The sequence below is a fragment of the Thermobia domestica genome, chromosome 14 (genome assembly GCF_964235325.1).
Source record: "Thermobia domestica chromosome 14, izTheDome1.hap1.1, whole genome shotgun sequence".
Lineage (NCBI taxonomy): Eukaryota > Metazoa > Arthropoda > Insecta > Zygentoma > Lepismatidae > Thermobia > Thermobia domestica.
The window spans coordinates 4,481,979-4,499,178 of NC_137467.1; the positions used below are offsets into that span (position 1 = coordinate 4,481,979).

The 17,200-nt window shown below is 37.0% G+C and overlaps 1 protein-coding gene across 1 annotated transcript in view; it reads left to right on the plus strand.

Moving 5' to 3' along the window:
* LOC145670651 (dynein axonemal heavy chain 1-like) overlaps positions 1 to 17,200 on the plus strand; it is a gene marked incomplete at its 3' end in the record, with an annotated part of 1,762,390 nt that overhangs the window by 730,487 nt on the left and 1,014,703 nt on the right. The window contains 1 exon segment of the mRNA XM_081739441.1: positions 6,805 to 7,018. Coding sequence (XP_081595567.1) covers positions 6,805 to 7,018 — 214 coding nt within the window.

The window sequence follows — 17,200 nt, forward strand, 5'->3', positions numbered from 1 at the left end:
GGTCTGGCTGCTTGCATCAAACACTGGCCAATCGATGCTATTTTGGTTTCATTGTCCTTTCCGGCAAAAAGTGTGGCATAGATAGTTTAAGGCTAGGTACTGAAGGAATTCCTGAATGGTCAAGTCGCTGTTTGAAGGATATGTATCACTTCCAGTTTGTAGTTTGGATCTTATGTCGCTTTTGATCAGTCAAGCTACGGTTTCTATTATTCTATTTTTTTCCTTTTCTTCATCATACTCTCGTGGTAAATCACGATATGCCCGTAGAATGTGATTGGCAGTTTCTCGAAGTGTAATGAAGTCGTTTTTTCCACTGTCACTAGAAATTATAATTTTTTCACCGAAGTACTCCATTAGTTGACGCTTCATGTGCCGTCTGTCATATGCAATGTGATCAGTCCCTACAAGAAATGTGCCCATTTTTGTAACAAGTTCTCCCACAGTTAGTTGCTCATCATCGTGCTCTTCCAAATAACTACAGATGCGCTGAAATGCTCGGATTCTCTCATCATTTGTAGGTCGGCCAGACCGGAATTTTTTGACGCTGACTGATTATCGGTGCAGTATTGTTGAGGAATTGCTTTACCTGTTCGAAAGTTGATACTACATGATCTGTGAAAGACACAATCTCCTGCATGAAGATCAGATGAGAAGTACTCAATTCGACTTGGACAGTTTGTGATCCGGTATCGTTTCGTTTATTGCAACACTTTAAAATGCTGTGTGGCAATGCTTGTGTTTTCACTCGCACATTTTCTGATTTCAACACGTGACGGTCATCAAATAAGACAGGCGTTCCGCAAAACAGGCAGTCACTGTTGCTGTTGAAGGACCCATCCCACGAGCGAGTAACTCGTTTTTGTATCGTGCGATGACGTTTTTCTTTTTAGGGCAATCGCAATATCTTTTTTTTATCAATGTAACGTTTGCGACAAGAGACATGAACCACCATACTTGTAGCGGCGAAAATGTTACTACCGCGAGCCTTACTGGCATTGTTCACTCCTTCAGCTCCCTCTTCTTGAAGTGTGATGAGGTTATCGTCAGGATCTAGGCTTCTGCAGATGATACACAAACGTGTAAGGGAATCAGCCATGGTTCTTCAGTGCCTAGGTTCATGCAAGACTATGATATGTAGAAAAGCTTATGGAACCCCATTTCCAACTACGTATCGTTTGTGCCCCCTATACCCAACGATTATCAGGGTTGCCAGAGCCCAAGAAAGGTAAAAGTGTAGATTTTCCCGATTTTTAAAGGTTTCTTCTTCTTCTTCTTCTTTTTCTACAGGTTGGGCACAGGGGGCACAAACGATACGTCGTTGGCAAGGTGGTTCTATAAGGTTTCCAACGTGTTATGCTTCATGTCAATTAGGGAGGATGCTAGATCTAAGAAACAGAAGTTAGACCACAGTAAAAAATATACAGTGACCCTCCTTGGTCTGCGGTTCCGAATTTTTATCTCCCTTACTGTTGAACCTACGTCCTTCATTTTTTTATATTATTGTTACCAGTGTCTGGTCTACGCGTAGGAATTTTTCTGCCGGCGTATAGGAACGTACAGTGTTGCCAGGTTCCAAGAAATATCAATTAAAAAACAAAGAATCGACTTTCTTCTTCTTCTTCTACGGGTTGGGCATGATGGGTACAAAAGTCACTTCGTTGGAATTTGTGGTCTATGAGCGTTCCAACGAGGTATCATTTATGTCTCTGTGTCAATTAAGAGGGCTACTAGAGCCGCCAACGTAAAGGTCTACGATTTTTTCGAAAAACCATGGTCCGCCATTTTGAAACCTTTTTTGGGGGTGTTCCCGTGGTCCGATTTTGTCGGATTTTGAATATGTTATTCAGTAGTAATTCCTGAATCGAAAACTGTTTAAAAAGCTTGTGTTGCAATTTTGGCCAGGTTGAGGGTAAAATTGCTCTAGATTTCCTGGACTAAATCGCTTTCATCAGCTCTTTCAAATGATTTCTCTTCTTTAAGATGAATTTATGTATTTTTAACCAGACCTTAAATGTTACAAACTTGTTCAGAAAGTCATAATAATAAGTGAGTTTCACTTCGCGGTTTCTATAAAAACTCTAATCCTAATACAAGTGTGGACAATTTTTTAACCCTCTTTGATGTACGGTATACGGGTATAGTGTGTATCAGCCTTTGGCCTTACCATGACAGGACAAACAGGCTAACTGCTGATTCCCCACTAATCCACAACCAATCAAGAACCGATAAATTTGCGTTCTCTACCCAAAACACACTCTATTGAAAGGTTTATTTAGTTCTAAGACCGAAACCCAAAATATTTTGGATTTGCTATTTCCAAAATTTAACTTTTTATGATTTTAGAACTTTAAACATATACTGATCTTATGTATATACATCAGTCATGGTCTCTGTAGAAGACCGATTTGATAACATTCGTAACGATCGTTGTAAGCATTTATTTCTATCTGGCATACTTCTCGGGCTGCTTCCTGTTATTATTCATCTGTATGGTAGCTCAAAATTAACGTAATATATTACTTACGCCCTTTTTCTCGTTTTAAAGCAGGATATTAATTACGCGATTCTTTCTCGTTAGGTTGGCAACGCTCTCTGTAACACATGTTGTCATTGTTTCTTCAGGCATACTTTCGGACGCATTTGCCTCACCTGTAGTTTGCCAACTGCCCCCTGCTTCCCGGAAATAAGAAAAAATAAAACTAAGTGCAGCCTTCTTAGAGTTTTACTTAGTCCCCTTCTCCTGGGCTAAACTATCTGTAAGAACGCTTGTTTGTAGTAATCACACTCCGATCAGTTGAGAGTTGGCCGTGGCGGCGAAGGAAATAGTTATTGACTTGTAAGAGCAGAAATTTCCCGTACCAATGAACATAAGGTCGCTTATGTTGGCCATTAGACTTGTCGTGACGGGAACAATAGGGTTACTGCTGACGTCCCCGTTAAACTATAATCAATCAATTAATCCAAATGGTCCGACCATACGCTGTGTGATTTTTATATCTATAGGTTTGTAAAGTTCAAGGATTACAGTGAACACATACCAGTGATTCGTGAATTAAAAGAAAAAATCCAAAGTGTTATCGCTACGATTGATCCACAATTTTGCGAAAGTGTAATTGCAAGAGTTGTCAAAAGATTGCACGTCTATCATATGAGACATGGAGGGCATTTGCGATACATGTATTCTGTCGGAGTGTTAATTCTTTGATAATGGTCACAACTTTACCAATCCATGATTAAATGAAGGTTCAGTTTGTAAATTTAAATTTTGCATGACTTCTCGGATACCTTTTGTTTATGCAAATTCAACTCTGTAAATGGATTAAATATAATCATTACTTTCATATATAATCCTATATAGAGAGAGCATGATGTCCTTGTTCCATAGAAAACACGAAAACTCGATTTATGAACAGGTCTAAAATTGTGTGGCCCCTGATCCAAGATCCAATGTATTTCAATCAAAAATGTTCTTGTAAACCTTATATCTGGAGAAGTACATATAGTGTAGCCAAACCCAAACTATCACTTAAGAGAGTATGATGTCCTTATTCCGTAGAAAATACGAAAACTCGTTTTAGGGGTAGTTCGAAAATTTTGTGGCCCCTGATCCAAAAATGCATCAAAAGATCCAATATATTTCAATCAAAAATTTTCTTGTACGCCTTGTATCGAAGAACTACATACAGTGTAGCCAAGTGCAAACTATCCGTTAACTCAGTATGATGTGCTTATTCCGTAGAAAATATGAAAACTCGAATTAGGGGCCGTTCAAAAATTTTGTGGCCTCTGATCCGAAAACTAATTTTTCTATTGGCCAAGGTTGCAATCTTTTGATGCAGTTTTTGGATCATTCTTAAAAATCTTGTTTTTCTTCGTATTTTAGTGCTTCTTTTGAAGTAGTTTTATTTGAAATTGATCTACACTTCTTTCAGAAAACTTATTCTGAATTTTTAATGCACGGTATTAGTCCATTAGCCTTATCGCAGTGGCGGCGAAAGATGGAAATCTTTGCCCGGGCTGAATTTTACAAGGAAGTTTTGTTCATCGGATAGGAAGCAAAGTCCATCGTACATTGTAATTCCTCTCCCTCTTCAATACGCACTGTGTGTACTTTAACCTGTAAACTCTAGTGAGTTACACGAAAGAGAATTTCATTTTTAAAATGTAACACTTTCAAATAAATTTGACCATTACCAAAATATATTCAAGATGAAAAATATTCATTCACCAGTCGTCGTACTTAGTTGTTTGCACTGAAATTCCCATAATAGGCTTTCTTCTTTACTAATATGAGTTCCTTGGCTTTGGTACTGGGTTATTTCATAACTTCTTCGAGAAAATCTTTGTGGGAATGAAGAATTATCAAGTAGTTAATCTATGTTGGGTCATGGTACTCCTAAGATAAGATTTCATTCTTCATAGAGCCGAAAATAATCTTTCTGCTGTCTCTGATGTCATAGAAACAGTAAGGTAAAGCATTGGTAGCTTATTAACTTCCGAAGACAAAACATGAGTTCTACCTTCGTTCAAATTCCAGTAAGACAACCACATTTATAACACTTTTATTGTGTTTAAAAATTATTTTTGCTTTGGTGAAGCGAGAAAAGCATCTTTAAATGTGCTTTTAAGTTGTCAAAATGTATGTCCTTTGAATACATTTCGATTAAAACTGGAGATATGTCAACGGATTTTCCATTAGTATTACTAATCAGGAACTGTTAAATATCCTACAGTACAGAGAAAATCTAGTTCTCAAATCTTTCTGATCATGATGTTTAAAACCAAGTCGTAGGCTTCGTACTATTTCTCACAGTAATATTCTTTCGGTGCTGAATACGACCAGCGTCGTATTTTGCCATATCAAGTTTTTTTTTTTTAAAGGGATTCTTTTCTGCTGTGATGATGTAGGACTCAAAGTTACATTTTCTGCGTTCTCCAAAACTTTATCATAAAATTCAACGAAGTCGTTAAGTTTCGACTGAAAGGAATGGTTCGTTACTTCTGCTCGTCTATTCATCACTTCACCTTCAGCACTAATATTACTTTTCTCTAATTGTTTGGAAGAATGTTCTGCAAAGGAAAATGTAAAAATATTAATTATTACACACGTACTTGTTATCGTCGTTTTTTCATTCTCTTCTTTTATTCTCTTTTTCATTCTTTTTTATTTTCTTTTTCACTCTTTTTTATTCTCTTTTTTCACTCTTTTTTATTCTCTTTCTCTCGTATTCGTTCGTCCGTAGGATATGCACCAGAGTGACGTTTGAAATAATAAGAACGTATTTCACCAGCAAAGGGAATCTATAATTTTTAGTGTTCTCCATTTTCTCAAAGCGGGAGGTTCTCAAATCAAGCTAAACAAAATGCAGGAGAGAAGAGCAGAAACTTGTGGAGCAAGCAAGAGTTCTGTTCGATTCGAGTTTCTTTTTTCTTGTTCATTTATGTATCTGTTCGTTGTCATTCACTCGATGAACACTGCGTTAAAAAGGTTTGCGTGAAGAGCAGAGAAGCGACAGAGCAAAAACCAAATAATGCTGTCCATGTTCCTGTGATTTTACTCTAGTTTATTTGAGAGAATGTTATTTCTACAGTGTTTGCATGGTAGTTGAAAGCGGATGAGAGAAGGAAAAAGATAATTAGTGGGAGGTAGGGATGATGGATGAAAAACGAAAGCAGTACACACAGTCTTTGGAAGTAGAACGTTAGTTTCGTTGTTACGCCGTTGCCAATAATTGATTCCACGGAAAAAAACAGTGTGGTTATTCATTATTTGATTTATATTATCATCTATAATATTTCGTGATTCTTTAAATTGATACTCCCCGAAATATTGGCCGTGCTATGGTCCAGGCAGCCCACGCGGTTCCGCCGCCTAGAGACCTGCACGGGCCGAATGTTTCGGCCCGAGCCCAATCCAGCCCGAACGTACCTAGGCCCGGCCCGGCCCGGGCCCGAAAAGTTTTGGAGATTTTCGGCCCGAGCCCGGCCCGGCCCGATAAGTTTTTAAAATTCTTGGCCCAAGCCCGGCCCGGGCCCGATAAATTTTTAAAGGTTTTTGGCCCGACACTGGCCTGATAATTTTTTTAAAAAAATTAGCTCGAGCCCGAATTTTTCTCAAAATTTAGTACTAAATTTGACCTAACCCTCAGAAACATTTTCTAAACTCTGGTTCACAACCTGACGCTTGCCTCCCGAATGGTACCATTGCCTCCTAGAACTTTGCCTGTCACCGAGAGAACAAAAACTACATTCCCTGTAACAAAAATCTAACTTAATTGATTTTTAGCATAAAGTGAAGATGGCAATATTGTTTAGCGACAGGCAAAACATTCCCACCTCTTCTTTTTATATTTTGAGTTCAGTGAAGTCAAGGTCGGAGCTCAATTTACCGCATAATGCCTGCAATTCTCTATAGTGAAAGTGGAGCCGCTAAGCAAGACAAACTGTAAATAGCTATTGCATTCTTTGTAACATTTTTCACGGACAGACTTCTTCAACGTTTGGCTTTATTCCAATTATCGTTTAACGAAAGTCAATAATTATTAAAGAATTGCAATTGATCAGCCCCAGCCCGGCCCGACCTCAAGAGAAATCACTGTCGGCCAGCCCAAGCTCGGCCCGGACCAAAGAAATAACAGTGTCAGCCCGCCCAAGCCCGGCCCGGCCCAAAGAAATAACAGAGTTGGCCCGCCCAAGCCCGGCCCGTGCAGGTCTCTCCGCCGCCTCTGCCGTATTATTGTTGATAGCGTTTTTATTAAACCTTAATCATTTGTTCATTTATTCCTTGTTTCATTTTTTCTTTAGCTGGCCGTACAATACGAAGAAAGATTCCGTGATCTGTTTGATAAGTACTTGATCGAATCATTGACGCTATTGAGAGAACACTTGAAAGAGATTGTACCAACAATGGATTCTGCGCTGGTGCATGGTCTGCTGCGTCTGCTGGATTACAGACTGAGGCCTCTTCGATTAATAGAAGGGAAACCACCGCCACCAGAGCCCTTTCTGAAGTTAATGCGTAAGTATTTTTTTTAAAATTTATCGTCTTCATTTTAATGTGGATTTGTTTTACACATGGTGTAGATAGTTCAATAAACTAACGTCAAAAAGTAAGATGCTGCTGAAAGTTGTTGTCTTGAACATAGTTGACTAATGTCCAAGTCGCACTGGAATAGCAACGTGGGATCAGTGAAGTCAAACAATGCCTTCCATAGTCGGGGAAAGATGCGTACACAGTTTGTACTCATGAGATTGCCATTGCGGAGTTTATCCAGCGTCGTGAAGACAATTAAGTAGTTGCTTGAAAAAAATAGGTAGCAAACTCAGATCTGCCAGCATTAGCGACGAAGGGAGCCCATATGCTGATCACATATTACCCCAAAACTCTCTCCCGTGCTCTGATTCCGTAGATATTTCGTCCAATGGATTCTCTTCTAATGGCAAGTGGATTAGAACCACAGTAACGAAAATTTGCTTAACTCAGTAAATCCTACTTTAGACAATGGGCAGATGTCGTTGTATACTAGTCGCCAAAATGATGAGATAACATCCGATGGTATCGAATACTCTCATTTCACGCAATCCTACAGATTTTGTCCAGAAAGTTCGGTGAATTATGTCATGTTTTGAGTGGATTGTTGTCTTACCTGAGACAGCAGTTACTGTCCTTCGAAGTAATTCCTGTTGATGGTAACACACTTCTGGTTACAGTTGTACAAATTCTGGAAACTCCTAGACTACTCTTCTTTAGAGATAGACTTGAACTAAGTCGTAACATTAAGTTGGATGTCCGAAATGATCGAAAACCTCTGGCTTTTCAGGGATGATTTCAACTTGGAGGACAAGAAAATGCCCGGGGGAGATAAGTTTGGGGAGTACAGTGAGTGACTGAGTAACACAACTCCCCTGTTGGCGAGGAACTGTTACACCAGAAAGGTTGTGAGTGGCCGGGCATTGTCGTGAAGTAGGGTACTGTCACCTTGATTGGCGTACTGAGGATTATCCGTTTGATCCGTTGCAGCAGACGTTTCAGTACGTACGTAGAGCTTTTAATGTGGTGCTCTGAGGGAGGAATGTTTTAGGGATGAGACCATCAGAGTCGAAGAAGACATAAGCAGCCACAGCACTTTCTGATGAATCATATCGATGGCTAAGATTTTTTCTTTCACTATGGGGAACAGAAAAACCCACATGGGGCTAAGAGGTGTGTTGCAAAGTTGTCACCCTTGAGTCAGTAAGAAATGCCGCTCTTTATCCAACGGTATATGCAGATGCATCATCATGGTGCACGAGGAGGAAGCACAGAAATGACTTTGGAAGTTTCATCCTCACCACTTCAAACAATTTGGGCAGGTAATTCGTCACGTACTATATTGTCTCTTGTTCTTATAGCAAAATTGTCATGATAGGGCCACTGAGCAAGAAGAGAGAGCAAATCATTTTCTTCCTAACGTTTCGAGATTTCTTCAATCTTTTTGGGAGAATCCGCGCTTGGGGAGACTCAAACTGATGATTGCCGTTTCGTTGCTGAATAGTACTGGTGTAGCCAGTTTTCCTCACTTGTAAGGAGTTTAAAAGTTTTTTGACCGTTCTTCGTGGAATCTATACAATATTTTACGGCACCTATTCACTCGCGCCCGTTTCGTTCATCAGTAAGCAGGTGCAGGTCTAGCGGCTTCAGAATTTCCTGAAATTAAGTTTTCCTTGCAGAATTTCTCAAACTGCTCCCGATCTAATATTGAGAAAGTACTAATTTAAGAGATATGTGTCTCTAGAATCTTCTCTGAACATCTGTTTCAGTTTTAGCACATCAACATTTGAATTTGCTGTTGTGGGTCGACTAGAACGATCTTCATCTTAAGGGAGCTTTTTCCTCTTCTCAACTCTACACACCTATAGTGGGCAGTGGGTTGTAAAGGACAAGTATCCCCAAATACACGCCTCAATCTTTCATAGAAACTTTATTGTCTAATCTTATAAATATAGAAAATTATTAGACAAAAATGTTCTCTTTTCACTTCTATAGTTGTTAAACGAACAACGACAACTGCTTGCGTTACACAGGGCGTCCTGACTCATCAATTTGTCGAACCTCTTCCAAATTTAACATACTTATTTTATCTATACACCACTCAAACAGTGGTCAAAGTTTCAACGAAATGTGATCATCCATTGTTACTCATTCTCAAAACATTCAGTGTCCCTCATATTCTTTCAAATAACCTAACAAAGCATACAGGCAACGTGTTTTATCTCGAAGTAAATATATGACAACTTCTACATTAATTTTGTAAAAGCCCAAAGAATGAACGTATCCTCTTAGTTACACAATCCATCAGAAAACGTATCTCTGAAAGCCCTAAGAGAAATTGTTATTTTTGCACGCGAGAGATGTTGCTTTTAGTCACGGGCTGGGTTGTCACGGACATCACGAATAGAGAACTTTGAGAATTATGTTTTAAGAGCTCTTACTAGAAAAACTAATATATATTTCCTCTCTGACTTTTAGAAATAATAATGGACCGCTAACTCAATGTCTTTATAACATTATAGGGGAAAAAGAGTATCCTGCTTGTTGGTGTTTTCTTTTTATAAATTACTGTAGCTCCATAAAGAGAATGAATCATTATTCTAATACAAATATTATTAGAACATAATGACACACACATTGTACACTCCGCATCAAAAAAATTGCGACAGCTAGTGCCGTGCAGCTAGGCCACCCAATATATATCTTCTTATCCCATAATCTTGTCTGGTATCTTGTCTCTCTCCTCCTTTCTTCTCTCCCATACTAAAATTAGCTAACAACATGAACGCAATTCTAATTTCAAACTACACATGTATTAGTATCGATAAAATGAATTAGCAAAACCGAGGCGAAGCAAGATTCATAAGTTAATTTAGGGAGAAACTGAAATACACACAATCAAAAATTGAAACCAATGGATGTCTATTACACAAAGGTTCAGAAATGAGGCAGAGAGAGAGAGAGAGAGAGAGAGAGAGAGAGAGAGAGAGAAGGTGAGAGAAGAAGAAAAAGAAAAGGGAGAACAGATAAAAATGTGGAATTTTAAACTTAGTAAGAAAAGAATCTAAAATTATAAAGTTCCGTTACCAGAAATCCAACAGTAATATAGAAATAACGTTTGATTTTATATATTTTTTCAAGACTATTCGAATATATAGAGGATGCTTAAACATTCATTAAGTCTCTTTCAAAAACGATAGCATACTTCATCTCCAGTAGAACTGTAGATCTCACAGACACATCTAAGGTAATGTCAACAGTTTAACACATGCTTTGTTTTCGCGTAGTTCGGTTGTAAATTCGGTAGTGTTCATTGAACGTACTGATGCAAACTATATATATTCTAATAAGCCCAGTAGGTAGCGTAGGTCTTATCTTCCATTCCAGACTACTAATGCAAAGTTAACAAAAAAGAAGAAAGAAACGAAAGGAAAAAGAAAGATAGATAGATAGATAGATAGATAAAATTGAATGAATGCTATTTTACTGGTGATTTTTTATCAGAAATATCCAATATCAAAAGTCCAAACCATATCGTAATGAAAAGTTTCAAATGTTCAAATGAAAAAATGGATGTTCTTTATAGATGTAGCAGACCTTGCATGTTTCAAATTTCAACGTGAACAAATCACATTGAACTATAAGATGGAAACAAATCTGTGTCGAACTAGTATAAATATGTGTTTTTCAAATAACCAGAGAGGTTGCTATTTTCTAGTCTTTTCCGAAGATTTATCTGTTCCGAACATCCAGCATCACTTTCATCTCTTGCGGAAATAACGTTGTAATTTGCACAGATAGAATGAATACGCTAGAGCTCAAACGGATCATAGTGTCAGTCGGATGATGTTGGTTAGTTTATGGACCACCACTGGGTCGAGGATTCAAAGCCGTAGTGACCTGGTAATTCGACTGAGACTCGATAACCCAGATGATAAAAAGATATGTTGCTTATTCCGTTGCCTTTAAACAATATTTCTTTCAGAGATGACCAGGATTGGCGATGTTATGCCCAGAGCACGAAAATCTCGACGCTGAAGTTGCCAGTTAATTACATATTCCAGACCAGGTCTTTAGGTCTCTTGCTTCATTTTAACTTTGGCACACTCACACGCACATGAAGCGCGTGTATACGTGACAGAGAGGGGGGAGAAGTGAAAGATGCAACGACAGGATAGGGAAACGTCAGGAAGGAAAAAGAGAGACACGGACAAATATAAATATGAAACATATTTATAATTACAGTGTATGATTAAGAACGCACACACTGTTTATTCGAATTCTCGCCAGCGATGCTTTGTAAGTTCTCCAACAGAAGATAAATGTCTGTTTGCAGCCATTACTTTATGCGAAAAAGTTAAACTACCTGATGGGGAATCGAACTCAGTTTTTTGCTTGGAAGTCGGGTACTTTACCGCTAGACCACCGATTGCTTTACCCAAACTTTGTTCAACAAATGCTGTAATATTTCTTTCTGAGAACGATGACACGAAAAGTGTTTAATGCAGATTAATGAAGTGTTTGGAATATCCTGGTAAATCCCTTGCCCTTTCCCAACCAACTTTCGTAAATCTTCTCTATCCTGATAAAGGTGTTTGCTTCCACATTCTTAAGCATTGCACGTCTAATATGAGAAATCGATTCTTCACTATCACTTTGTAAAAAAAATTCAGCTTTGGCATGAAGAAGACTTGAACCCATGCTGGACAACTGTATTAATCGTAATTCTATTACGTTTCCGCTACGCTACTATGCCACCTGAAACAAGAAGCAAAATATTACTTACTTCAGCCTTGATCTTTGGAAGGATCAAGCTTCTTTCTGTAAGGTTATTTGCACCTAAATAGACAACGAAATTCATTTATTCGATGACCTAGAGAGAAATTAGTGCCCACTAATAAAGGAAACCACATTCATTCCAGGAAAAATACAGAAATAAAAATATATTGTGCAGTAATTTCGCCGTACAAATTCAAAAGTACATGAATAATAATAATAATAATAATAATAATAATAATAATAATAATAATAATAATAATAATAATAATAATAATAATAATAATAATAATAATAATAATAGCCTATATTACAAAATTGAAAGTGACTGTGACTTATAGTCTCTTGAACCACCCAACCGATCTCGATCAAATATTCAACATTGATAATGTTCGAACCTGGAAGTATTTTTATCTATTCGTTTTGATGGTGTTACTTAGGGGAGAAGGAGGATGGAAAAATATAAAAAATAAAAAAAACTTAAGTCTTGAATCAAACGACCAATCTGGATGAAATTTTCAACATAGATTACGTTTGTGCATGGAATGCTTTTAATCATTTTATTCTGATATTGGAATGTAGGGAAGGGGGAGGATGGGGAGATATACAAAAATCAAGTAAATTAAAAATAAAAGTGACTATGTTAATGAGTTAATAATTCTTGATCCATCGGACAGAACTGCATCAAATTTTCAACATGGATGAAGTTCGAGCCTGGAGTGGTTTTCATCGTATCACTTTGACGGTAAAACTTACGGGAGTGGAGGGGAGAGGAGAGATATATAAAAATAAATAAAACTTAATAACTCTTGAACCACACGACCTATCTAGATCAAATTTTTAACATAGATAAGGTTCAGACCTCATATGGTTTTTATTATTTCACTTTGACTCTAGAACTTAGATAAGGGGAATGGGAAAGGGAGATATATATAAACAAATAAAACTTAATAAGTTTTGAACCACCGTAATAATCTCGATAAAATTTTCACCCTAGATGAAGGTCTAACCCGAGATGGTTTTCCTTATATTATTTTGATGGTGTAACTAAAGGAAGGAGGAAGGATAGCAACATTTAAAAGAGAACGAAAAATGACCAATATTAGTATCGAGTCTATAATTTTTGGAGTCGTTGAGATGAACAGTGACACATCTGATGCCGTTTAAATCCAAATTCAGCCCGCAACATGGAGGAGGGAGAGACATATAAAAATTACCAAAATAACTAATAATATTGTTGAATTCATAGTTTTCCGGGTGGCTGAGATGAACAATGACACTGAAGATGCCGTGCTGCGCAACATGGGAAGGGAAGGGGATATATAAAACTCATCGAAAATGAACGATATCAAAGAGTGCTCTGGTAATAGTAAAAAGTGACTGAATAACGGAGCATATTGTTATTATTTCTCAATTTAGCGCAGCAAAGCGGTCAATTGATGCTAATAATAATAATAATAATAATAATAATAATAATAATAATAATAATAATAATAATAATAATAATAATAATAATAATAATAATTATTATTATTATTATTATTATTATTATTATTATTATTATTACTACTCGCGTACTTGTGAACTTGCAGGGCGAAATTACTGCACAATATATTTTTATTTCTGTAATTTCTCCTGGATTGTATATTGTTTCCTTTATTAGTGGGCACTAATTTCCCTCCAGGTCGTCCAATAAATGAATTTCGTTGTGCATTTAGGTGCAAATAACCTTACAGGAAGAAGCTTGATCCTTCCAAAGATCAAGGCTAAAGTACGTAATATTTTGGTTCTTGTTTCAAGTGGCATAGTAGCGTAGCGGTAACGTAATGGAGTTGCAGTTAATACAGCTGTCCAGCATAGGTTCAATTCTTCTTCACGCCAAAGCTGATTTTTTTACAAAGTGATAGTGAAGAATCGATTTCTCATATTAGACGTGCAATGCTTAAGAATGTGGAAGCAAACACCTTTATCAGGATAGAGAAGATTTACGAAAGTTGGTTGGGAAAGGGCAAGGGATTTACCAGGATATTCCAAACACTTCATTAATCTGCATTAAACACTTTTCGTGTCATCGTTCTCAGAAAGAAATATTACAGCATTTGTTGAACAAAGTTTGGGTAAAGCAATCGGTAGTCTAGCGGTAAAGTACCCGACTTCCAAGCAGAAAATCTGAGTTCGATTCCCCATCAGGTAGTTTAACTTTTTCGGATAAAGTAATGGCTGCAAACAGACATTTATCTTCTGTTGGAGAACTTACAAAGCATCACTGGCGAGAATTCGAATAAACAGTGTGTGCGTTCTTAATCATACACTGTAATTATAAATATGTTTCATATTTATATTTGTCCGTGTCTCTCTCTTTCCTTCCTGACGTTTCCCTATCCTGTGGTTGCATCTTTCACTTCTCCCCCCTCTCTGTCACGTATACGTGCACTTCATGTGCGTGTGAGTGTGCCAAAGTTAAAATGGAGCAAGAGACCTGTAGGCCTGGTCTGGAATATGTAATTAACTGGCAACTTCAGCGTCGAGTTTTTCGTGCTCTGGGCATAACATCGCCAATCCTGGTCATCTCTGAAAGAAATATTGTTTAAAGGCAACGGAATAAGCAACATATCTGTTTTATCATCTGGGTTACCGATTCTCAGTCGAATTACCGGGACACTACTGGTTTGAATCCTCGACCCAGTGGTGGTCCATAAGCTAACCAACATCATCCGACTAACACTATGATCCGTTTGAGCTCTAGCGTATTCATTCTATCTGTGCAAATTACAACGTTATTTCCGCAAGAGATGAAAGTGATGCTGGATGTTCGGAACAGATAAATCTTCGGAAAAGACTAGAAAATAGCAACCTCTCTGGTTATTTGAAAAAAAAAAATTATTTATACTAGTTCGACACAAATTTGTTTCCATCCTATAATTCAATGTGATTTATTCACGTTGAAATTTGAAACATGCAAGGTCTGCTACATCTATAAAGAACATCCAATTTTCCATTTGAATGTTTGCAACTTTTCATTACGATACGGTTTGGACTTTTAATATAGGATATTTCTGATGAAATTTATCAGTAAAATAACACTCATTCAATTTTATCTTTCTTTCATTCTTCCTTTTTCTTTTCGCTTTTTTTTTTTTTTTTTTTGTTCACATTCCACTAGTAGTCTGGAATGGAAGATAAGACCTACGCTACCTACTGGGCTTATTAGAATGTAGTTTGCATCAGTACGTCCAATGAACAATACCGAATTTACAACCAAACCACGCAAAAACAAAGCATGTGTTAAGCTGTTGACATTATCTTAGATGTGTCTGTGAGATCTACAGTTCTACTGGAAATGAAGTATGCTATCGTTTTTGAAAGAGACTTAATGAATGTTTAAGCATCCTCTATATATTCGAATAGTCTTGAAAAAATATATAAAATCAAACGTTATTTCTATATTACTGTTGGATTTCTGGTAACGGAACTTTATAATATTAGGTTCTTTTCTTACTAAGTTTAAAACTCCACATTTTTATCTGTTCTCCCTTTTCTTTTTCTTCTTCTCTCACCCCCCCCCCTCTCTCTCTCTCTGCCTCATTTCTGAACCTTTGTGTAATAGACATCCATTGGTTTCAATTTTTCATTGTGTGTATTTCAGTTTCTCCCTAAATTAACTTATGAATCTTGTTTCGCCTCGGTTTTGCTATTTCATTTTATCGATACTAATACATGTGTAGTTTAAAATTAGAATTGCGTTCATGTTGTTAGCTAATTTTAGTATGGGAGAGAAGAAAGGAGGAGAGAGACAAGATACCAGACAAGATTATGGGATAAGAAGATATATATTGGGTGGCCTAGCTGCAAGGCGCTAGCTGTCGCAATTTTTTTGATGCGGAGTGTACAAGAAACTAAAGTCCTTTTTTAATCAGCAGACTTCCACCTTTTTCATGCATACCATTTTTCTTTTATTTGAAAACTTATGGCAATTATTAATTTAATTTCTTGACAAAAAATATTAATTATAAGTTTTGAACATTCATTTTTCTTCCACTTGATCTCGAAAGAGCTACAAGAATTTATAAATGACTGCTTCCTACATATTGTAAACGTAGAGTTTTTGTTTAAGTCTTCATAATTCCTGCACAATGAGTTTTAACTTACATTCAGAAGTGCCTACAAAGCTTATCTTTAAAAAATTGTAGTTGCTTCACAACGAACTTTTAGTATTGATATGGTATTAAAGTGAAAAGTTTATTTATGGTGCAGTGCCAATGCAGAACACACATACAATAGATGAATAGAAAACATTTCCTCCTTGTTAAGGAAGTTTCTACACTCGATCTCTACGTCTGCCAACCTAATTCCAAGCTTTCTTTCTCAATGCTTTTAACTAAAGCCTGAAATAACAAACGAGGAAACTCATAAATTCCTCTAACCTATATAAAAATGACCATATGATCAGTAACATAAAAAAGCATTATACTGTGTATAATAGACAGTAGATTTAACAAGCAGATGAAGAACTTTAAGTGTTGCAGAAGAGCTCAAAGACTCTAATAATAGATTTCAAACTTAAAGACTCTAGATAGAGCCACTCCTGATCCATGGTACACGCCGTTTTTAATTTGTCTTCTGCGAGATATATTTAACACAATTTCCTGGTTTTTATGATCCTTTCCTTTAATGGTTTTTTTTTCTTTTGACGCGTTTCCAATGCGAAGTTGAGGCCGCGGATGACTCAGCCGTAGAGCATCCATCTCTGATGCACGGGGTTGGATACCAGCTCGCGCCAATTGGCCTTTGTGGTGGACAAACTCATGTGTGAGTTTACTCGGAGTTTTTTCGTTTGCTCCCACTTCATTCATTCCACTATTGCATTTGTTTCTCATCATCACCGTTTTCTTTAGCCTAGCCAGTATAATCGTGGGACGTAAAACTTAAAGATTTAATTATTTTTTTTTCCAATGCTAGATTCTTCTGGGTCATCCTGGAATCTGTGTCTCTTGATATACCGTATCGTATGGCCAAATTTATCTCGTGTGAGATTGTTCTGTGTCACAGTTCTCCTGATGGTGCACTGTATTCAGGGTTGCCAAATAAAAATAGTTAAAATAAGGGATGGTTGATGAGTTTTAATAAGTATTACAGGAAAGGTTTCGATTAACATAATCTAGTGGTAGAAAATGATTTAGGCATAAAATAAGAAGAGTAATCATTTAGTCGGAAAGAAATAGAAAAGTATGAATTAATACAAAGAGTTATTATAAGAAAAATTAGATAAATCTTACTTTTAAAACATTGGATTTAGGTTACTAAAACTTTCTTCAAAAATCACACTTCACACTTGACTTAACTGCACTTATAATATTTTTCAAGTTCGGATTTTTCTTTAGACTGTCGAAAAAC